Here is a 23,176-nt window from a genome sequence, read left to right as displayed (position 1 = left end):
AGGGCTGGCTCAGTGGTCCAGGCTCTGTCCTTGAGCTGCCATGGGGGCTGGCTGGCCTAGCACGTCATGCACATAACTCTAAGATGGTGAGGGGCCCCAGACAGTAAACATCTGGCTGAACTTTGAGCAGTCAGAGTACATGCAGAAAGGGAGCTACTGCAAGGACTATGTCTTTGGTTCATGGCCCTCCCAGAAACTGCTTGCTCAAGTCTCAGGAAACTGAAATTGAGGCCTGATCTCTGAGAGAAGACTGAGCAGCCTGTTATGGCGTCTGCTTGGTCCTTTCACTAGAGTCTTCAGAGAGGAAGGAGCCTCAGCTGAGGAAATGCCTCCTTGAGATCCAGCTGTAAGGCGTTTTCTCAATTAGTGATCAATGGGGGAGGGCCCAGCCCATGGTGGGTGGTGCCATCCCCGGGCTGCTGGTCCTGGGTTCTATAAGAAGGTGATCTGAGCAAGCCGCGGGGAGCCAGCCAGTAAGCAGCACCCCTCCATGGCCTCTGCATCAGCTCCTGCCTCCAGGATCCTGCCCTGTTTGAGTTCCTGTCCTTGACTTCCTTCAGTGATGAACAGCAATGCTGAAGTGTAAGCCAAATACTCCGCCCCTCACCAAGTTACCTTTTGGTCATGGTGTTTCGTTGCAGCAGTAGAAACCCTAAGACAGCAGGCTTCCTCAGCGAGCTGTGGAGACCAGAAGGCAGAGACAGGTATGAATGGGCAAAGCTTGGTCCAGCAAATAGGAAGAACTGTGTGGTGGCTCAGGGGGGAGCAGGCGAGAACCTGGCGAGGCCAGCCTCGCTGTGCACACAGATGAGCACCGAGACAGGGTTAGTCTAGGTGGCTGCTTCTCAGAAGTCACAGAGCTCAAACAGCTGTATTTGAAAAGTTCCAGTGGCCTGTGCTGGGGAGTGGGAGGGGCCTGGGCAGGGCTCGGTTCCTCAGAGGCACCCGTGTGTACTTTTTAACCTGGCTGGTTTCTCTCTTCAGTCCTTTTCTGGCATCTGCCTCTGCGTAGGTGAGGTGGGTCCTCGTAGCCAGCAGGCTCCTCAGACTGTTAGTTCATGTCCCCTGATGTAATCAGAACCATCCTAGGAACTTCTCTGTACTCACTGTCATCCCAAGACCAGATGAATTGGGCCCCCTGAGTGTGAGCTTAGGCCTTGGCATTAATATATACTCAGGCCATTCTGAAGTGCTGACAGCCAAAGGCGAGACCCACAGTTCCAGGCTCATCAGCACAAGGGCCTAAGAGACTAGCAAATGAGTAAGGAGTGACTTGCATTGAGCATGTGGCAGTAAGGAGTAATGGGGACTTACCCACTTACCACTGGTGTGTCCCTCAGCTGTGTGTGCCATCAGAGAAGATGGACTGGTGATGTCCATTCTGATCATTTATTTGATATGCATTGGTGTTTTTGCCTTCATGTATGTCTGTGTGAGGGTGCTGAATCCCTGGACCTGGAGTCACCGACAGTTGAAAGATACCATGTGGGTGCTAGGAATCGAACCTGGGTCCCCCAGAAGAGCAGTCAGTCCTCTGAACCGCTGAGCCATCCCTCCAGTCCCCAGTTTGGTTTTCTTGAGACAGCGTCTCAAGGCTGACCTCAAACTCACTATGGAACCTTGAACTTGTGATGCTCCTGCGTCCGCCTCCCAAGCACTAGGACTGTAGTCATGCAGTACCATGGCTGGCTGCGGATGATCATTTAACCGAAGCTGGAAGTTAGCAGCGTGTGAGGATTTCTCCAGGTTTTATGTAACGTGAAAGCCAGTCTGGTGCATTTGCAATGTAGACTTAGTTTGTAAAATATTGGCATGGCCTCTAGTCTCCTACTTCATGGAAGGAGATGGAGGATCAAGGAGGAAGGACTTGGTTAAGTAAGACCCAGAGCAGAACCTCCAGGGCTTGCCCCAAGTGGGCTACCTCACAGGGTACCTGTATTAGCTCAAAGGTCTTGTAATATTTTGACAAGGTCTCATGTAGCCCAGGCTGACCCAACTCTATTTAGTTGGAGGTGACCTTTAACCTTATGATCCTTCTGCCTCCATCTTCTAAGTGTTGGGATTATATGTCCATCTTCTGTGGTGTTGGGGGTCAAACCCAGGGCTTCCTCATGCTGGGTAAGCACTCTGCCAGTGGAGCCACATCCTCAGGCCTGCGTGTTTGCTTTCTAGAGAGATAGGTAGTGGGGGCTGTCAGAGTCCCAGGAAGAGCAGCTGGGTTAAGGTTTCCTTGGGCAGAGGAGAGATCCTGTGTACTTTCTTATGCTCAGTCCCTCTCTTAAGCACATGCCGTCTTCCGGACCTGAGTCTGGAGGTGGGGAAACCATGGCAGCCAGTCAACCAGGTGCCTCCTTGAAGGAGCCCTGAGTTGCAGGATGCTCCTTCTTACCCTGCACCCTGAGAGCTGGGGCACCGGCGAGGAACAATGCAGGAGGGTAGACTGCTGGGCAGAAGAACCGATACTTCTCTAGAGCAGTATGGGCGTTGAGGGCTGGAGGAAGAGCTTCCAGAGGCCCCTCACCAGCGGCTTGGGGGACATGCTGCTCAGGGCTCCGCCAACACCTGCGCACTCACTCACTCCAGTACCATTGGCTCAGAACCTATTGAAGGATGCTGTTTGAACTCTTTTTCTCTGCCCCTACCAGCTCCTGACTCCTCTATCTATCCCGCAGCTTGCGCTTTCAAAGAGAAGGGCAGATCAGCTAATTGGATTTCACACAGTGGATTGTAGGCTGTGGTTGCCAGGAGCCGAAGGTGAGGGGGTTGAGTGGGAGAGCGCTGGAGCCAAGGCCCATTCAGCTCCTAGGAAGTTCTGAGCCCAAGTCTTTGCTGTGATTTCAACAGAAGATAGACACACACACGTGCACACATATGCACACGCTCACCCCGAGCTTTATGAGCGTGGAGGAGGAGGAGGAGGTGTCAGCATTTAAAAGACCATTTTGTGTCTTCTTCTGGGCTCTTGACGGAGCAACTGCTGGGCCACGTGTCCCCTGCCTGCCTCACAGGCTCTCAAGGCCGAGAACTCTCTGCCTCAGACTCGTGGCTTCCCACGGTTGGACCATCTTTGGTTCTCCCTCTCTGTGTCTCTCACTCATTTTTATGAAGTGAAAAGGCAGGACATGGTCTACAGTGGCTTGCCTAGCATGTCCGAGGCCCTAGGTTCACCCTTCTAGCACTGCCTAAACCCGTGATGACACGCACCCGTGATCCCAGCACTCCAGGGGTAGAGGCAAGAGGATCAGAAGTTCAAAGTCATCTTCTGCTCCCTAGCCAGTTGGAGGCCAGCCTGAGATACATCGTGTCTTAAAAGAAACAAAACCAGCCAGGCGGTGGTGGCGCACGCCTTTAATCCCAGAACTCGGGAGGCAGAGCCAGGCGGATCTCTGTGAGTTCGAGGCCAGCCTGGACTACCAAGTGAGTTCCAGGAAAGGCGCAAAGCTACACAGAGAAACCCTGTCTCGAAAAACCAAAAAAAAAAAAAAAAAGAAACAAAACCAAACAGCAAGACCTGAGTGAGTGAAGGGCCTAGATAGAATCGGTGTGAGTGGCAGATGGGCCTGTGGAAAGTGATCTCAGTGTCTGGGTACGGCTCTCCTGTATCCCCGTCTCCTATCTTGCTCTCTGGTCACTCAGCTCTTTTGATTGAGTGTGTCCTGGACCTGCTAGGTGAGAGGAGTGGAGACACACCTAAGAAATAAATATTGTGTGCCACCTCCCCACAGTTGAGACACTGGGAGGCCCCTGCCCTTGGCACCCGCTGTAGAGCAGGAAGCCAACCCCGTCATGTGCACTTGGCAGAGGCTCCAGAGTGGACAGGGGACGACGGGGATGCTTCATAGTGGAACAAAAGCAAGGGGTTTGGGTCCGAGCAACCGCTTGGGCAACTGCTAGTGGCTTGCTAAAAGCAGGCATCCTTGGGGATGGATGACTAGAGTTGGGTACAGATAGCTTTAGCTTTCTCCTTGTGGTCCATAGTTGGATATGGAGACAAGACTCAGGGAAGCTCACCCAGGTGTGATAGCTCAAGACTGTAATTCAAAAACTTGAGAGGTAGAGGCAGAAAGACCCAGGAGTTCAAAGCCAGCCTTAGCTACAGAGTGAGTTTGAGGCCAGCCTGGGCTAAACGAGATTCTATCTTAACTCAGTATCCACTCTGCCCCCCAAAATTAGAGAAGCTGTGGGTTATTGAGTACTGGCCTTGTAGAGCCAGGGGTGATGGTTTGGCTTGTCTGTTGTTACAGACAACAGTTTCTATGATGTCTGACTTAAGTGAGCAAGTGTCTTAGCTGGGATTTCTGTTGCCTCGACAAAATGCCATGACCGAAAAGCAAGTTGGGGAGGAAAGGGTTTATTGGGCTTACACTTCCACATTGTAGTTATATCACAGAAGGAAGCCAGAACAGGAGCTCAAACAGGGCAGGAACCTGGAGGCAGGAGCTGATGCAGAGGCCATGGAGGGGTGCTGCTCACTGGCTTGCACATCATGACTTTCTCAGCCTACTTACAGAAACCAGGACCACCAGTCGAGGGATGGCATCACCCACGATGGGCTGGGACTTCCCCCATTAACACTGATTAAGAAAATGCCTTGCCCGGGCAGCAATGGTGCACGCCTTTAATCCCATCACTCAGGAGGCAGAGCCAGGCAGATCTCTGTGAGTTTGAGGCCAGCCTGGTCTACAGAGTGAGATCCAGGACAGGCACCAAAACTACACAGAGAAACCCTGTCTCAGGGAGAAAAAAAAAAAAAAGAAAAAGAAAATGCCTTACAGCCAGATCTTATAGCCAGATCTTATAGAGGCATTTTCTCAATTAAGATTCCCTGCTTTCAGAATAACTGTAGTTCATGTGTCAAGTTGACATAAGACTAGCCAACATAGCAAGCCACTGGGTTAGTGGCTCCAGATAACTGGTTGGCTTCCTGGGCTACAGGTTGTAGATCAGTATTCTATTTGATACTGGGTTTCACTGTTGTCAGTAAATTCAGTCTTTCACGAGCCAGGCATGGTAGTGCACACCTGTAATCCCAGCATTAGGGAGATGGAGGCAGGAAGACTAGGAGTTCAAGATCATTCTTAATTGCATAGAAAGCTGAAGGCTAACCTGGGCTACATGAGACCTTATCTTAAAAAAAATAAAACACAATCTCTCACACCTCCACCTTACCCAACCCAGTAGATGCTCCCAAGCCCTGTCCAAGCAAATAAATAGTACAGGAACCCCAATTCACTGGGCACTCAGTTCTCCTGGCTCTGAGCCTATAGATGTTTCTTTTTTAAATTTAATTTTATTATTTTATGTATATGAGTGTTTAGCCAGTATAAATGTCTGGTGCCCAAAGAGGCCAAAAGAGGGTATTGGATCCTTTGGAACTGGAGTTACAGACAGTTGTGAGCTGCCACGTGGGTGCTGAGAATCAAACCCAGGTCCTCTGGAAGAGCAGCCAGTGCTCTTAACCCTGAGCCGTCTCTCCAGCTCCCCCTCCTCTGCCTGTGATTTGTCACTGTAACACCAGTATCATCTGGGAACAAGAAGACTTAGAGCTAGATAGAAATAGCCCTCGAGGTCTTCACCGTTTCACAGGGGAAGCAGCAACATGGAAACTTCAGGAGTTGTCTGCTGAGGGGTTGCTTGTGGAGGACTCAGAGACATGGGTGGGAACTCAGGAAGCTCCAGAGGAGCAACTTAAAGTGGCCATTGTAAGATGAGGAGGAGGCGTTTGCCCAATAAATAAGGGGGAGTTTCTATGGCCGCCTTCAAGAGAGGAAAGGTGTGTTTGGAGAATGACTGCAAAAATGATGCAAGACCAAATGGTCCAGAGCAGAGGGATGAAGCGTGTCATCAGGGACTGGCCAGAGGGAGCTGTGTGCTTAAACCGCAACATTTGAGAGGGGACCTGGCAAGATGAATTGGGGTAAGAAAAGGCAGTGTGGGACATCAAAGACAGGAGAAGAATAATGAGTCCAAGTATAAAGCCAGCAGATGCAGGAAACAGGACCAGCCTTGAAGACCCAGCCCCCAGCTAATCTTCAGTCAGGTCCTAAGGGAGCCTCTGAGGTGATGAATTTCCTCTCCACAGGCAGGGCAGTGGGGCTTGGGCTGACTAAAAGTGTGTCGTTGTGGACAATGTTGAGCCGGGAGGTTTGGGCTATCTGGTCAACCAGCGTGGGTGCCTCTGTGGAGACTAAGCTAACCCAAAGGCCCTGCTGTGAGAAAAAAAAAAAAAAGGTTTGGTAGAGCTGGGCTTAGGGACAAGGCTCTTGATTAAGTATTATGAGAGTGGGGTGAGGTGACACCTGATCCTTAGGGTGTGGAGTTGAAATGGCTTATGATTTCCAGTGATGGACTAATTTGCTAGCTTAAGATGGAGTCTTATGTAACCCAGGCTGACCTCAAACTCTATAGACATCCAAAGGTGGCCTTCAACTTCTAATCTCCTGCCTCCATTTTCCCTGTGCTGATTTGACAGGTGTGTACCACTGTACCCAGCTGTGATGAGTGTCTCTTTCTGTGTCCTTCCCTAAGTGCGTGTTCTCTGAGCCCTTGCTGACAGGAAGATGCCAGGTAGCCAGCCGTCCTGGGACACTGTACTGTGTGTACTCCTGTTCCGGTTGCAGGCATCCTGCGGGGTCTATCTGTTAAGGACTTCTCAGCTCACCAGGCTGTCATTGTTCTCACTACAGGGGCCTCCAGGCAGCTAGAGAAAATTAGTTTACTTCGTTGCCTCAGCCAACCAGATAGGTTCGTGAGAGCTTCAAGATCCTTTCCTCCTGGCAGGCCACCTGGTATGAGAGGGCTGCACTGTCCTGCTCCTGGGGCAGGAGGAGGCTTAGGAGGCTTTGGGGGACTGGGACAATGCGTAAAGTGTCCTAGGATAGCTTATTTGCTATTGTTCTGGGAAAAGGAGGCTGGGGTGGATTCTCTTGGTCATGATAAATCTCGTTAGCCGAGAACGGGTGGAACCATCCTCACATAGGTCATCAGGTGGCAGGACCAAGTGTGACTGAGGTTGCAGGACACTGGGCCTTCACTTCATGCTCTCCCTTTGCCCTTTGCATTTACCTTTCCTTAGCTCAGGCCCCTTAGCTGACAGAAAGAAAAAGGCAAGAATGTCGAAAGGTTCTGAGCAAGGTTCTTGCCAGACACAGAAGCAGTGCTGTGGTGGGCTGTCAACATCTTAGCTGTTCACAGATCTACTGTTGGGACACACATTTTCTGTTTCTTCAGCATAAGATCCTGATTAGAGTCGGAACCCAGGAGGGCCCATCTCCCCTGAGGGTCCAGAGGGGCAACCCCCATTGCTGTCCCTAGGAATTCTACCAGGAATGGTGGAGGTGACAGGGGTGTGGTGGCCTCACAGCTTATGCTTTCTGTCCTCGTGGGTGTCGGATCCCCAGGGTTACCTGGTTGAAAGCAACAGAATACAAGTCTAAGTGTTGGTGACAACTGTTTTGGGGGCAGCAAGGCATTCTGCCAGAAACCAACAGACCCATAGAGCTGGAAGAAATCAGTTCAGGTCCCCTTGGAGGGGACCTGGTGGCAGCCTGCTACTCAAGCAGGGGGCCACCTCCTCTATCCTGCACCTTGACACCCTTGCTCTCTGTCTACCTAGCCAGGGCGAGCGTGCTAGTACACACGGGGTGAGGCACACCGAGACCACTGGAACAGGATGACTGAATTAGCTGTGTCCTCTGGCTCAGTTCCCAAGCTCACATTTTCCAAACCCCGAGCGACGAGGGACTTTGCATTTCCCTTTCCCCCCAAACTCTCTGTATAGATTTCCTTTGCTGCTGTGCTGCGGGGGGCCCTCTGCCCCTCCCTCCCCTGCACCCCATCCATTTCTCTGCTGGTTGTTCACATCCCCCCCACCCCTGCACAGCTCCACCACATCACTGGAAAGAATGAGTCCTGTCTGCTTGTTTATTTTTGAATAGACAATACGCACACACAATGCAGTGGTCCAGTTAAAAGGAATAATAGAGAGAAATAAGTCTCTCTCCTCCCCCAGACATCCAGTTCCCTGGCCAGCAGCAGCTGTCGCCGCCAGCTCTAGAGATGCTGCTGGCCTGTGAAATAGAAATGCATCTCATATTAGTGACATTTACAGCATCCCATCGATTGCAGGCATTGTTGTGAGCCCTTTCCAGGTATAAATTTATGAAAAATTTTACAGCCCTCTCCCCTTTTCCCTTCCCTTCTTTTCTGCCTCCTTCTCTCCCTCTCATTGTGTTTCTAGCTCTCTCTATCCTCTTTTCCTTTTCTCAGAGAGTGCAAGGAATTTGCCCAAGGTCACACAGCAAGAGGGTGGGCTGAGACCATTCACTAGAAAAGGATACATGTACCATTTTTACATCATAGTTTTGTTTGACTTAGAGGTTGATGTTGGTCCAGTTAGGGATGTAGTTCAGTTGGTAGAATGTTTGGGTGGTGTGCACAAAACCCCGGATTTGATCCCCAACACTGCCTAAAACCCTCATGTAGCACTATGTAGCACTTGGGAAATAGAGGCACAAAGATCAAAAGTTCAAGGTCATTCTCTGCTGCCTGGGAGGTTTGAGGTTAGCCTGAGCTGTATGAATTAGGAACAGTAAGAACAAAACTGCCTTACTAGGCTTTTATGGGGGCAGAATAGTCAGCACTTCCTTTTAGTCACAGGCCCTCTTATTGTCCCCCATAATTTGGGGTGTGTTTTCTGGAAGCTTGGCTTTGTTTCCTTTCCAGCTATTACCCTGGGGAAACCTTCTGTGCTCTACCCAGCACCACACATGGCCCCTTGGAAGCACTTAACCGCCACACTGACATCTGGCTCTTCCACGGGGCAGGCAAAGCTGTTTAGTAATGCAGGGTCAGAGCCTCCTTGCTGGCTGAGCCTTGGTCTGCAGGTATGTGGAGCTGGCACATTCCTTTATAGAGAAGCTGCACTATCACTCTGAGGCCAGCCTTGCATGTCCCCTAACAGAATCGACTGGTTTTCTCTTTCTTCCTCGGGTTAATCCCAGGAGACCCTGGCAGCTGTCCAAGGTAGACCGGACTTTGAAAGTGGCGAGATGAGATCGGAAGGGTGCATTTGGCAAACATTGGAAACCACAGAAGGAAATGTTGCTGCTAGGGCTGCTCTCAGCAGGACACCTCCAGAATGGGATGCAACGGAGTCTTCTCCCAAAGCCCTTTTTGTCTTTGGATTCCCAACTTGTTCAGCTCTGAACCCTGGCCCCTCAGACAGTCCTTCAGACCTGAGCCCCTCAGCCACGAAACTCCGGGCAGAAGACCTGGGTGCTGTTGACCCTGGGGTGAAGAGCAGAGTCAGGCCTGGCTGTTGGCCATGGCCATGTGGAAGGGCAGCACAGTCACAGGGCAAGTGGCTAAGGCTGTTTCCTGTGACACAGGAACAGTAGGGAAAAAAACACAGGAGCCCAGAGCAGGCCGTTCGGAAGATGAAACAGAGCCGTGGGCAGCCTTCTGGCCCCCATTGGTCTCTCTAAGCCTCTCCTCTAGGCCCGTCTGTTTTGTGTTATCCTATGAAAACACCTAAGCTGAGTAATTTCCAAAGTAAAGAGGCTTGGCTCCCAATTCAGGCAGCTGCATGGTTTGAACAATAGGACTCCAGTGTCCTGACTAGGATACCTGGCTTCATCACAATGTGGCTAAGAGGCAGAGAGGGAACTAGCCATGTGCAAAGGGAGTTGGTGCATTGGGTGGCTTCAATTTAAAATGACTCACACTCTTGAGAACTATTCCACCCTGCAAAAAGGGCATGAATCCCTTGATTCACAGTACCCCCATGATAAACGCACTTGGTTCCCCCCCAACACACACCTTTTTTTGGAGACAGGGTCTCTCTGTGTAGCCCCCCCTGGCTGGCCTGGAACTCACTATGTAGACCAATTCTCAGACTCACAGAGATCTGCCTGACAAAGTGCTGGGATTAAAGACGTGTGCTGCCACACCCGGCCCATTGGCCGCTCGTCTTCAAGTTCCACTACCCCTGCACCCTCCTTCTCCCAGGGTCAGGCTTCCGGCACAAGCACACTGGGGGACACACTCAAACCCAATCTGAACCGTGGTGATCCGGTGAGGTTGGGGATGATGCGTGGAGCGCTTAGTAGCCATCATCAATGTGACTGGATTCAGAATCACCATGGAAACACACCTCTAGGTATGTCTGGGAAGGTGTTTTCAGAGGTTTCACTGAGGAAAGGAGACCCACCCCGAATGTGGGTGGCACCATCTCTGATTCCAGATGGAATGAAAAAGGAAAGAGCCGGCTAAGACCGGCTTTAATTTCTTTCTGGTTTCTGATCAGGAACACAATGTGACCATTCGCCTCACGTCCTGCCTCCCCATCTTCTCTGCCCTGATGCCCTGTTCCCTCAAACTGTGAGCCACCAGTACCCTTCCCTAAGTTGCTCTTATCAGCTGTCCTGCCACAGTGACAGAAAAGTACCCAGTGCACCTGGGTAGGCACATGAACGTTTTGATGAGCTGTGGCTCTGGTTTAGAGCGGCAGTCACGTTGAGAGGCTTACTGCGTCTGTAGGGAGACTGCAGCCAGTCAGTCACAGAAATAAGCCTCTACAGGAGAAACTTCAATGGGACCTGAACTGCAGAGATTTAAGCCGGCAGAGATGAGGAGCCTGAGGTCCAGGCTGTCTGTCTAACCCACCTGCAGGCAGAAGCTCTGGATCCCTGGATCCGTGGTCAAGATCTATGTTATAGAAACAGGTGCTTGGTGCAAATACTAGCGACAAGTTGTCTGGAGCCATTGAACTTCCCAAGTCTCACTCATCTCTCTTGCGAACTATGTTCGTGATGCTGGTGTTGAGCTTGTGGGACCATTGCAGGAGCTGACAGAGGCCATGCAGGGAAGGCAGTTAACACAGTACAGGCTCTCCAAAGGTGCTTGGTGGCAGTCCTTAGCAGTTTAGAGAGTTGATGGCTTTGGGCATGCAAGATTCCAGATGGACCATCAAAGCTAGATGGGTGAGTCTGCAGATGGTGCAGAGAGGCTGTGGGATGAGGCCTCTGAGACCTTCAGAGACAAGAGATACCGAGCCAAGAGGAGATGGATGGATGGATGGATGGATGGATGGACGGATGGATAGATGGATGGACGGACGGACAGACACATAGATACATATGTACCTACCTACCTACCTACACACACACACACATACACACACACACACACACACACACATGCACACACACATACACACATATACACATACAGACATAGAGGGATACAGACACAGATAAATACAGATATAGAAACATATAAAATATAGACACAGACATACAGGAACATAATAGCTATGTAGATACATAGAGAAATAGACACATAAACCAATACATGCATCAATAACCACACACACGCATACTTACATACAGGCAGATACACACATAGAGAGATGTGGATACATGTTCTGGCTCCAGGGCAAGCTCCTTTCAGAAGGCTGCCTTGTAATTTGCCTTTAGGGACACACACTTCTAATATTTCTGAGCAACGCTGGGACTGTGATAAGACTCAGGCCTGAATTGGTTTGATAAAGTCCATCTTTTTTCCCTTAATAACAATTGTGATTGTTTCGGGAAATTAGAAGTAACAGTGAGAGAGAGAGAGAGAGAGAGAGAGAGAGAGAGAGAGAGAGAGAGAGAGAGAGAGAGACTCTCCTAGCCTCTGCAGCATGTGCAGCGCTTGTCCTGCTGAGGTGTGTGTCTGTGTCTGTGTCTGTCTGTCTGTCTCCAGCCATCCATCTTGAGGACTGAGGCAGCAGCAGGTCTGAGACCCCTCAGGTGGACATAACTGTGTGTGGGTGATATCATGGCTGTTTTCACTAATTATTGCAAACACCTGCTCCCATGTGACTTGGGACGTGGTTAGACTCGCTTGGCTCTCTTCCCAGATGCCATTAGGGATACAGAAAAGGAGGTGGCCCATGGCTCCAGCAGTTCCAAGACTGTTTTTCATTCTGTGACTAGGTCTGTAAGCATGCCCGCACCACCATACAATACCTAATCCTCCCCGGGATTCGCTCCTCCCTTCTCTCCACTCACAGATTTTATCTGTAAGGCTTTTAATGGATGTCTATGCCCCATGCCAGGGAGAGAGGCCCCTCTGCACTTCCTCCCATGGTGCAGTGAGTGCTGTACACCATGGGGCCCACAAACACAAACTCTAGAGCCAGATATCCTGGGGTTCAAAGTCAGTCTGGGTGTGGTGCTGCACACCTTTAATCCCAGCACTTGGGAGGCCGAGGTAGGTGGATCTCTGTGAGTTTGAGGCCAGCCTGGTCTACAGAGTGAGTTCCAGGCCAACTTCTAAGTGGCCTGTTAGGCTTTGCAGGCAGTGGCAGAAAATGCAGCTGCACAGCATGTTTCTGGAAAGTGGGAGCTTTGGGAAACACACTGAAAAGAATTTGAGCAGCCGGAGAAAATGGGCTCATCCCCACCTGCTCCTCAGAGACTCCAGGGCATCCCTGCTGTGAGTGACCGCTCTACCTCCCTCTCTGCTGTATTCTGCCTAGAGCATGGAGTCTTCATCCGGCAGCAGTGTTCAGTGGGACGTGAACAACCCAGTACTTAGAAAACAATAATAGTTTTTCTTTTCTTTTCTTTTTGATAAAGGAACAAATCAATTTCAGGAAGAACTGTGAGGTATTCGGAACAGGAACTTTGCAGGATTGTAAGGGTGATGCTGAAATCCGTTCACCTGTTCATTTGTTTACCTGCCCAGTATTCTCGGGTGCTCACTGTATACTGGACTGTTTGGGTATTCTTGAGTGTTCCCTCTGGACTGCACTGTTGGGGACACTTTTGTAGGGCAGCTTCCATTCTCACAGCAGGAGGCAAAGTGCTGACAAGCAAGTGCACTTAGGAAATGGGGGTCTCTGGAGGCAGGTACTGAAGGGAAAGGCCAGTGACCAGGGGAGGGAGTCCCGCTTTAGATGAGAGGATGCTTGAGTGAAGACACAAGATCGCATGAGGCAGCGGGGCTTGCACACAACAGTCGAGACCATTTTAGAAAACAGGAAGTGGGGAAGTGAAGGCTGCCCTTAACATCAGCACTTGGAAGCCGAGACTAGAGGACCACGCAGAGTTTGAGGCTAGCCTGGCTTGCATAGCGAGTTCTAGGCAGGCAGGACAACAGGGTGAAGCCACGCCCCCACGTGTGGGGTGTGGGGTGCTAGGTTGGTAGTCCAGTTGTAAAGTATTTGCCTAGCATTCGCAAAGTTCTTGAGTTTGATCCCTGATACCAAATGTACATGAGGGGTGGTGAACACCTGTAATGCTAACAAATGGGAGGTTGAGGCAGGAGAATCAGGAGATCACGGTCATGCTCAGCTAACTAAGGAATTTGAAGCCAACCCTAGCTGCATGAGACCCTATTGCCCCAGAAGAAGGGAAGGAGGAGGAAAAGGGAAGGAATGAAAGAAGGAAGAAAGGAGTTAATGAATGAATGATTCAATCAATCAAACTATGAGGGCCCCAAGGCAGCAACCTGCTCAGCATGAGGAAATGCTGTTTGGCCAAGGCACATAGGCTAGATGTCTGGCATTGCTCCCAACACTGTAACTAATAACCATTATCCAGATGCAGGGTTTGGGGGTTCTTATGAGACATGGGATTCCAGATGCTTGCACTCAGCGATCTTCCTGCCTGAGCCTCCTGGTTACTTGAATGACAGCTATGTACCACCGTGACATAGGGGTGTTTTATGATTCAGACATGGTTATTCATAGGCCTAGCTGCTAAAGGGGTCGATCTTTGGTTGCATGGAACAGGCCTTGGATTTGGTCATGGGATCTTGGGTTCAGGATGTTACCAAAGACAGAACACTGGGAGGCACCACCTGACATCCCCTCCCATCACTCATTCGGTCCTTACTGAGTGACCACATAAGCCTGGAAGGAGGCTGGACGTAGAAATGAAGAGCCACATGCAGTTCCTGTCTTAGCACAACCGAGCAGGGGATTTACAGTGTGTCTAGAATGGTGCGTGCGTGCATGTATGTGTGTGTTTGCATGTATGTACAGAGGCCCTGCATAAAGGGGACACGGTTCTGAGCCCTTGCTGTGACAAACCCTAAGATGAGCTGTAGGGACCGCAGAGCAGGCCATCAACCCTGGTCCACATCACAGGAGCCCTGTGAGAACATGGAGCGCAGAGGAAGGGGCTGGGCTGGCTACAGAGATGGAGTGCTAGACCCTTGTCCCGGGGGAAGTACTGTAAGATAAATAGAAGGCTTTCTCTGGCTGCCTCTCACAGAGCTTGCCATGCTGCTTTTCATTTTGCCACTTAGCACCAAGGAAAAAATAAAGACTTAGGAAGTGAGTTATGCAATTCATCTTAATGTCACACAAAACCTGTTTGAAGTGCAATTACAGGGGCAGTTAGCTCACACGCAAAACCCTGGAATTAGACAACCTGTGTTTTACTGCTGGCTTCCAGGGGTGCTGTGAGTGGGCCAAAGAGACCAGACTCCAGCCAGGCTCAGTCTGGTTAAAAGGAAAAAAGAGAAGCAGGCTGTCCCTCATCCCATCCCTGCCCAGGACCACCCACGAAGCCAGGTTGCCAGCATGTGCACGTTCAGGCCTGATGTCAGCTGTTCAGCTCTTAGCAGATGCTAGACTGCCACGCTTCACACTGGCCAGGTGTCCCCTTCACTGAGAGCCCCCAACTTTACCCCTGGGCATCGAGACCTGCTTGGTACCTGGGGCAGGGATGGCCCAGAGTGTCAGTCCTGCCAAGATGCAGTCTCCAACTGGCCACCCACACCAGGTACACTACAGTACTGCAGTCCAAGGTCCCTGGGCAGGGGTGGATGAGGGACAGCCACCGTGTTCCAGCCTGAGACAACACGGGATACACAGGCCTGACTCTGGTGTTCCCTACCGGAGGTGGAGGGCTGCATAAGTCTGAGCGAGGCCTAATGCAGGCCCGAAGGAGAGGGAAGGGGGCCTACAGACAGCTCAGAGATGGAGGCAGGCCTACATGTAAACTCAGACGTCACAAAATGATGCAGAAAGTGATGAAGACTTTCAAGATGGTACATGGGGGCCAGCCATGGTGGGACACTCCTGTAATCCCAGAACCTGGGAGGCTGAGGCAGTAAGATTTTGAGTTTGAGGTCAGCTGAGGCTGTATGATGAAACCGTCTCAAAAACAAACAGAAAATACCGCATATGGGCACTCCGCTCCAAAGGGATCGGACAGCATTGGTCACATGTCCACAAAGTTGGTGCTGGGTAGAAGAAGAGCTGAGGGACGTGATGTGACATTTCGGGGTCTCCATTTCCTTTGGGTCAGAGTTGGGGCCCTTGTATCATACAGAAGCAGGTTAGTGTACGGTCACATGTGGATGGTCTTGCTCCCCGAATGGCCTGTCTCCACTCCAGAAACAGAACAGACCCTGTTCCATCCATCTCCTGGTGCTTTTCCCGTGTGAACTACATAGTTCTCCACATCCCCGTGAGGCAGGCGCCTACCAGCTGCTGTCTCAGGAGAGGAAGCTGGGATCTAAGGGGGCAAAATGACTAAGTCGGCCAGGGTTTACACTCCAGCAGCAGCTACCAATCCCTGTCACAGCGCAGTGTCCTACCCTCCACCCTCTTTGTCCTGGCCCTGTCTTGGTGTTTGCCCCTTCCTATACGAGGGCCCCTGTGGGAGCCTCCTCTCTCCTTCTGTCCTGCTCGGCACCGTATTTTATTGAACTGTGTTTCTGACTATAGCCACGCAGTTAACATCTGCCTTGTGCTTCTGTTGTGTTTGTTGAATAGAATGAAAGGAAGAGGCATATATGAAATGGACAGAGCTAAACAGATCGCCACAAAATAGAAGCCTCTCCTTCTGTGACAGCCTCCACCCTCCCCTGCCCCCAAGAAACAGTGTAGATAGGAAGCCGTTGAAGGGAACTCTTAAAAATTGAAATAGCTCTTCACAGTTGATGACTTCTGGCGGGAATGCAGGCAGAGAACTCAATTTTCTTTAAGGGGCAGGCCACTGGGAGTTTGACCATGTTCCAGTATATGAGCCACACAAATTGGACTTGGTGGTTTTTTTTTCTTTTTTTCCTTCTTCTTTTGTTTTAGGGAGGTCACAAGGGTCAGGGGTACACCTGGGAGGCTTGGGAAGTGAATGTGTGATGAGGTGTATTTATTATGTGAAGTTTCTAAATAATCAATAGAAACATTAAAACAAATAGAAGCCTCTCAGGTTAGCCAAGGTGTAGAACATTCCCAGTGTCTTCCAAGGTCCCCTCCAATCACTAGCATCCCTGCCTCCCTTAAATGAAGTTGCTTCCTGTTGTCTATGCTCATTATTTCCTTACTTTTCTTTACTGTTACTGTAACAGTAAAGAGTCCTTTTCTCTACTAGTTAAAGAATTCAAAGGCTGGAAAAATCTCAAGTGTGGCATGTAGCAGTAGGGAAATTCTCAAAACACAACAGACAGGGCATCCCCCACCCTTCCTTCCTTCCTTCCTTCCTTCCTTCCTTCCTTCCTTCCTTCCTTCCTTCCTTCCTTCCTTGTTGTTGAGACAGGGTCTCTCTATGTAGCTCTGGCTGACCTTGAACTCACTCTGCAGACCAGACTGACCTTGAACTCACAGAGATCCACTTGCCTCTGCTGGGATTAAAGGCGTGCACCACCATGTCTGGCCCAGGAGCCTTTTTCTTGAGGCTTTTCACCTTCAGCTTCCGCCCTGGTCTGTCTCTCAGTGCTGTCAGGGCCTCCTAATGAGGGTCCTTTCCACAGGCCACTGGTCAGCCTCACAGTGACCACTCCGGGGGAGGAGCCTACCTACATCTGGTGGTAGCGGCTGGGTGAGGAACAAGGACATGTGACAGAACTTGGCTGCTCCAGCAGTCCCGGAGCAAAGAGGGCCTTGAAGAAAGGTCGTGACCCTTCTGGTACATATCCCGACACATCCCACAAGGCCTGTCTAAGGGAGCTATCACACCTAGACCTTTGGGTCCCAGCTTCTGTCAGGAGAGCCTCCCACAGAGCCCAAGTGAAGGTACCTCTGCTGGAATAATGGCAGAAGGCCCTGGGCAGTGGTGGGGGGCAAACAGACCTGGAGCCATCCTCTTGGGCCTTCCTATGTGGCAGGGTCATCCTCACTGTCCTCCCGGCCTGAGCACTGGCGGTGCTCCTGGTGGCCTCTGGGCAGACACCCTTCCTTCCCAACTTTCTCTCCTTCCCTCCTGTGGCAGAACTCCACCTGGAAGGGAACTACCTCCATCGCCTCCCCAACGAGGTCAGTGGCCTGCAGCACCTCAAGGCCATCGACCTGTCCCGGAACCAGTTCCAAGACTTCCCGGAGCAGCTGACCACCTTGTCTGAACTGGAGACCATCAACCTGGAGGAGAATGAGATCGTGGGTGAGTGTGACTGCTGCTGTCCAAGGCTCTGCAGAGCGTGGAGCGCTGGGATTTCTTTTGTTTTTTTTTTTTTTTTTTTTTTTTTTTGGTTTTTCGAGACAGGGTTTCTCTGTGTAGCTTTGCGCCTTTCCTGGAACTCGCTTTGGAGACGAGGCTGGCCTCGAACTCACAGAGATCCGCCTGCCTCTGCCTCCCGAGTGCTGGGATTAAAGGCGTACGCCACCACCGCCCGGCGGGATTTCTTTTTTGTGGGCACAAGGCAGACTTGACGTTGCCAGGCCAAGACACCTGAGCAGACAATGAGCCTGGGACGATAACCACTGCACAGCCCTGCCACCTGCCAGGTGCTAGCTCAGACACTCACTTCCATCAGGAGCCTGAGCTTTCCCCATAGCCCAGTCCTGAACCTCTCAGGACAGTGTGGGCCTCAAGCCCCGTCTCCCTAGCTTTTCACGTACCACCCTAGGCTGTCTCCAGTCCCCTTCAGCCACAAGCCCCTTTACACTGAGCCCTACTTGAATCTTCTGTCTTCACAGCAAGTAACGGGGGGCCGCAAGCCGGTCATGCTTAGAACAGTCACTCAGGGCCCCCACTGTGAGGATACGTCAGGCCAGTGCCTCCTATGCACAGCAGCCCCCAGAGGCTGGGTTCTGCTAAGGTTTAGAGTGTGCCCTCCCTCCTCTCAGTACAGTGCCTGTCTGTCACACCAGGACCTCACAGAACGGAGCGTCCTCTCCAGCTAGGAGCCTGATGTCCCCAGAGAGAGCAGATGCTCACTGGTCCCTCTGTGTCCTCATCTCCCTGGCTTTTAGTTCCACCGGCCCCACCTCACCCTCTCACTGCGTCTCTGTCATTACGGCTGTTCTTCTGGTGGCAGCCACATGACCTCGAGTCCCCTTCAATTCCACTCTGATTTTTTTCCAAGTGTTCTTATGGTCCTTTATGCCACTTAATTAAAGGCAACGGTCTTTGGAGTGGTTTGGGCTGCGGCAGGGGAATGCCTTGTGTGGTAGTCAGTGCCTGTATATCCAGGATGCTGTGGGCAAAGACTTCTGACCTGGCCAGGCTGGGAAGAGGTGAAACCAGCTGACCTTTCCAGTTCTAGGTCTATTGTTTTGTTACTGTTATTTTTTTAATTTTAAATTACATTTATTTATTTATTTATTGTATGTATGTGTTTGTGTGCGCGCGCGTGTGTGTGTGTGTGTGCGCGCGCAGCGCGCGCGCGCGCAGCGCGTTTGTGTGCACTACAGAGTATATGTGGAGGTCAGGAGACAACTTGCAGGAATCAGTTATCTTGTTCTCTCCTTCTACCGTGTGCATTTTGGGGATTGAACTCAGGTCATCAGCCTTGGCAGCAGGTGCCTTCACCAGCGGAACCGTCTCACTCCGCCCCGCCCCCTGCCTCGGCTCTGTTCTCTGACCCATGAGTAAAATGAGCTCCTAAGTGTTACGAGAGTGCATTAGCTTGCATAGAGAGACTGCACAAGAAAAACACGATTGTGAACCTCAGCCCAGTGTCTGTGGTGAGGGTCGTCCCCCCCACTGGCCTCAGAGAAGCCTTTGGCCATGGGCGCTCCCAAGGCCTGGGGTCCCCTAAGCAGTCAGGCCTGACTTGGCTCACTAGTCACTTGGTCCTCTGTATTGTCTCTAAGCAGACAGAGCGTCCCCCGGGTGCCCTATCACCGCGAGGTCTCCCGTCTGTGCCGCCCCAGTCACCCAAGCTACACTGAACTCTCTGTCTCGTATTCCCGGCTCTGCCTTTCACTGGCCCCTCTCTTCCTCTACCTCTGCCTCTTCCTGCAGCTGATCCAAGTGAGCCAGCCATCGGGCAAGGGCTCCTGGGGTCAGCGCCAAGTCCAGAGCTGAGCAGGTGGGCCAGGACAAGGTTCTGGGCAGCTCTCTGAATGAAAGTGATGTGGAGTCAGTGGCCACCTGGTACTGGGGTCGCCTCTGACTACCCCAGAAGGTGGACAGAGATGAGGGAAAAAGAAGTGTCTGCCAAGCTCGAGCGAAGACAATGTCTGTCTGCTGCAGCCCATAAAGTGACTGTCACTAAGTCAGGCAAGACCTAGGGTCCAGACACTTTCATATTCCTCTCCCTCAGAGCAGCGCCACAGCAAGGACAAGCCACATTGGCTCACTGTCACATACACACACACACACACACACACACACACACACACACACACACACACACACCTCTGCCTTTCTAGGGAATGACAATAACAACTTGTCACATGTGCTTACAGCTTAGCAAATCCGTGATGCATATCCTCACTTGTTACGTGGAGACACTGAGGCTCTAAGAGGTCCCCCTAGCCTTTGTGGCCAAGTTCCTACTACACACTTGGCCAGGTAAAGGGACCTCAGTGCCTAGGCTGTTTCCTAGTCAGTTTAAGCCCAGTCCGAGGCCAGTGCTGGGGAATACGGAGATGGGTGGGGAGGGAGCTGTCCCTATCCAGCAAAGACCCCTGGTTGTCCCCAAGCAGCAGCTGCTCTAGCCGTGTCCAGTTAACCTCAGGTAGTCATCCGACTGCTGCAGGAGACTTGATCATTCTCATCTAGAGAGAGGGAATGGACCGAGGCAGCCATCATACCCTGCTGAGTTGCCCCAATTCTCCCTGGTCCCTTCTAGTTACCCAGTGGCTGTTCTGCTTCCAAATCAACGGGAAGGACATACCACATCCTTCATAGCCCTTCTGGAGTGAGACAAGCCCCAGAGTAGGAGGGGAGCTGTCACCAGTGAACACAAGGACCATTCGTCCTTCAGTGGGAAGAGCTTTCTTTGTGCTGTCCGCCAGCTTCACTTCACCTCCCACAGGACAGTAATTATAGTCAGAGCTTGGGACATCTTCAAAGTGACTTATTTCCCCTTAGAACTTTAAAGCGGTGTTGGATAAAATAAAGCCAAATTTTTTATGAGAAATGTCTTTTTAAAAAACCTTTTGCCATGGGATTTTTATTACATTTATTTATTCATTTTAGGGGGGTTGGGGCATAAGCCCCAGTGCATATGAAGAGGTCACGGAACAATTTGCAGAAGTTGGTTCTCTCGTGCCTGGCACAGTGGCGCACGCCTTTAATCCCAGCACTTGGGAGGCAGAGGCAGGCGGATCTCTGTGAGTTAGAGGCCAGCCTGGTTTAACATAGTGAGTTCCAGGACAGCCAGGGCTGTATAAAGAGAGAGCTTGTCTCAAAAAAAAAAAAAAAGGAAAAGGAAGAAGGAAAAGAGAGAGAGGAGAAAGAAAGAGAGAAAGGAAGGAAGGAAGAAAGAAAGAAGGAAAGGAAGGAAGGAAGGAAGAAAGAGAAAAGAAGTTGAGTCTCTCTTCCACCCTATGGGTCCTGGAGATCAAACCCAGGTTATTAGGTTTGGTGGCAAGCATCTTCACCCTCTGAACCATCTCGTCCACCCCAGAAATAGCTTTGAGATTTCTGAGTTACTGTAAAACTTATTTTTACTCAGCAAACAGAGAGAGCTCTGAACCAGCTGTAAGTTTTTGGAGGGACATCTCCACCCCGACCCCTGAAGGACTTCCCCTCACCAGGCCTCCTCTCCGGGCCCTGGAAGACTACCATTTGTAGCACCCCTGGTCAGTTCACCCACCCTGTTCTTCCAGCTAGTGCTGCCCTCTGACCCCACTCCACCCTTTGGGCTGTTCCGGGGTGAGAGGAAGAGTTGGGGGTGGCATTTCATGGAGAGAAGGTGTCCTGGGCCCTCTGCAGGGCATGCTGATTGGGAGGGAGAGGGACACTCGGTTTGCTTTCTGAGGCCCACACGGGGGGCCACATGTCCTTGGTGTCTTCTGGTGGTGAGTGTCCTCGGGTGTCGTGGCTAGGAGGCGTGTGTCTGCACTGGCTATGCAGACAGTCTCTGGGCTGTGACCCTGCTTCTCTGTGCTCTCCCCTCTGTTACAGCCACCTGCCCGGCTACCCCCTGGGCACTGCACACAGCGTCTGCAGCTCACTGGCTGGAAAGCACAACCACAACACAGAGCAGGGATTCGGAGGCCTCAAAATGCCTCTAAAGTCCCCAAGACCAAGTCGGGCTGATCATTTCAGTTGCAGGCTGTGATCCACTGGAGAGCTATAATGGTAAATTTGTGGGTTGAGACCAGCAATCTTTTTAATAGAGTAGAAAATATCAGGGTACACACCTCATGAAACACGGTCAGTTGTTACTTTGTGACTTTTAATTTTAATTTTACTGCGTGTGTACACTCAGGTGTCTATTTGGGGTCATGGTGAAAGATTATGTTCCTTGCCCTGGTCATAATAAAAACCACCAGGGCTGTTAAGATGTAATGTGCTTGCCACCCAAGCTGGCGAGAACCCGAGTTTACCTGGGAACCTACATAAAAGTAGAAGGAGAGGACCATCTTGACAAAATTTTTCTTGAAGCCGAGCATAGTGGCACATGCCTTTAGTCTCAGCATTTGGGAGGCAGAGGAAGGCGCGTTTAGAGCCAGCCTGGTCTACATAGTGAGTTCCAGGACAACCAGGGATGTGTAGAGAGACCCTATCTAAAAACAAGCAAACAGCAACAACAAAAAGTTGTCCTTTGGCTTCTTGGCACACATACACATAATACTAATAAATAAAATCTTAACTAATAATAGTAATAGCAACAACTACCCAAAGACACTTCAGTGAGTTCTACAGAGAATGGAACCTCTGTTCTCAGCCAACTTGGCCATCAGACCCCACCCTCCAGTCAATGTCCCCGGCTGTAACCTACAACCTTGTCCTCTGTTATCCTCTGACCCCATCCTGGTCTGTGTTCTTAGTCTAGAGGACCTCTCATGTCTTAGTGCCCTCTCTGCCATTGGCTGGATTCCCCAGAGTCTAAACGCCTGGTTCAGTTGGGCAGGAAGCGGAGCAGGTGGAGGGCTGTCTCCCTCTCTCCCTCCCCTGCCCCCTGGGAAGCTTTCTGGATTTCGGGGAGCATGGTTGTTTGTTCTGGTGGGGTGGGTGTTTGTGACTTAAGAGTATTTGTTCAATGCCAGGCATGGTGGCGCATACCTTTAATCCCAGCACTTGGGAGGCAGAAGCAGGTGAATCTGTGAGTTCGAGGCCAGCCTGGGTTACAGAGTGAGGTCCAGGACAGCCAGGGGTGTTACACAGAGAAACCCTGTCTCAAAAAACAAACAAACAAAGAGTATTTGTCCAAACAGTAATCAACTGAAAGTCAGTGGGGTATGAGATGGTCCCTCTATTTTCCAAACCAGAAGGTAGTAGTCGCCTCTCCAGATCCATAGGCACGGGTGCCAGGACACCATGTTACCAGCCCCGCAGAGATGATCAAGTCCCTTGCAGAGAGTGGAAAGTCTTAGTACAACTTACACGTGGCCTCCAGTGCACTCAGAGTCGGCTCTCAATGGAACACCTAAGTGAGTATAAATGCTGAGTGAATGGCTGTGACCCCACATTGTTTAGAGGATAACGACAAGACAATTCTGCACATGCACATCACAAACATGTTGGTTGTTTTTTTTTTTCCCTGACTGATTTTGGCCTGTGGCCAGTTGGATTATGGATTGACAGATATACAGGTAGGGGAAGACCCTGTGGAGGCTTGCTAAGTATTTATGAACGAAACTGCTGGAGGAAATAGTCTCTGGAGAGGCAGGGCCTTCTTGTCCTGACCTCAAGGCTTGCTGGTATTAGTGTGGACAAATACCAACTCTACTGCTTGAAAGGACCTAGCCACCAGGGGAGGGTGGGCATGCTGGGGTCCAGAATGCAGAGGACTCTAGAAGCAAGTGACTGTCCATGTGCTTTTAGGAAGGGACTCC

The 23,176-nt window shown here is 51.0% G+C and overlaps 1 protein-coding gene across 1 annotated transcript in view; it reads left to right on the top strand.

The window, feature by feature from the left end:
* Positions 1 to 23,176, top strand: part of Lrrc20 (leucine rich repeat containing 20) — a 107,702-nt gene that overhangs the window by 60,241 nt on the left and 24,285 nt on the right. The window contains exon 4 of the mRNA XM_052744890.1: positions 17,214 to 17,381. Within this exon, the coding sequence (XP_052600850.1) occupies positions 17,214 to 17,381 (168 nt within the window). The remainder of the gene's footprint in view (positions 1 to 17,213; positions 17,382 to 23,176) is intronic.

This window comes from Peromyscus californicus, unplaced genomic scaffold (genome assembly GCF_007827085.1).
Source record: "Peromyscus californicus insignis strain IS unplaced genomic scaffold, ASM782708v3 Scaffold_19__1_contigs__length_69161282, whole genome shotgun sequence".
Classification (NCBI taxonomy): domain Eukaryota; kingdom Metazoa; phylum Chordata; class Mammalia; order Rodentia; family Cricetidae; genus Peromyscus; species Peromyscus californicus.
This window is presented reverse-complemented; position numbering and strand designations above follow the sequence as displayed.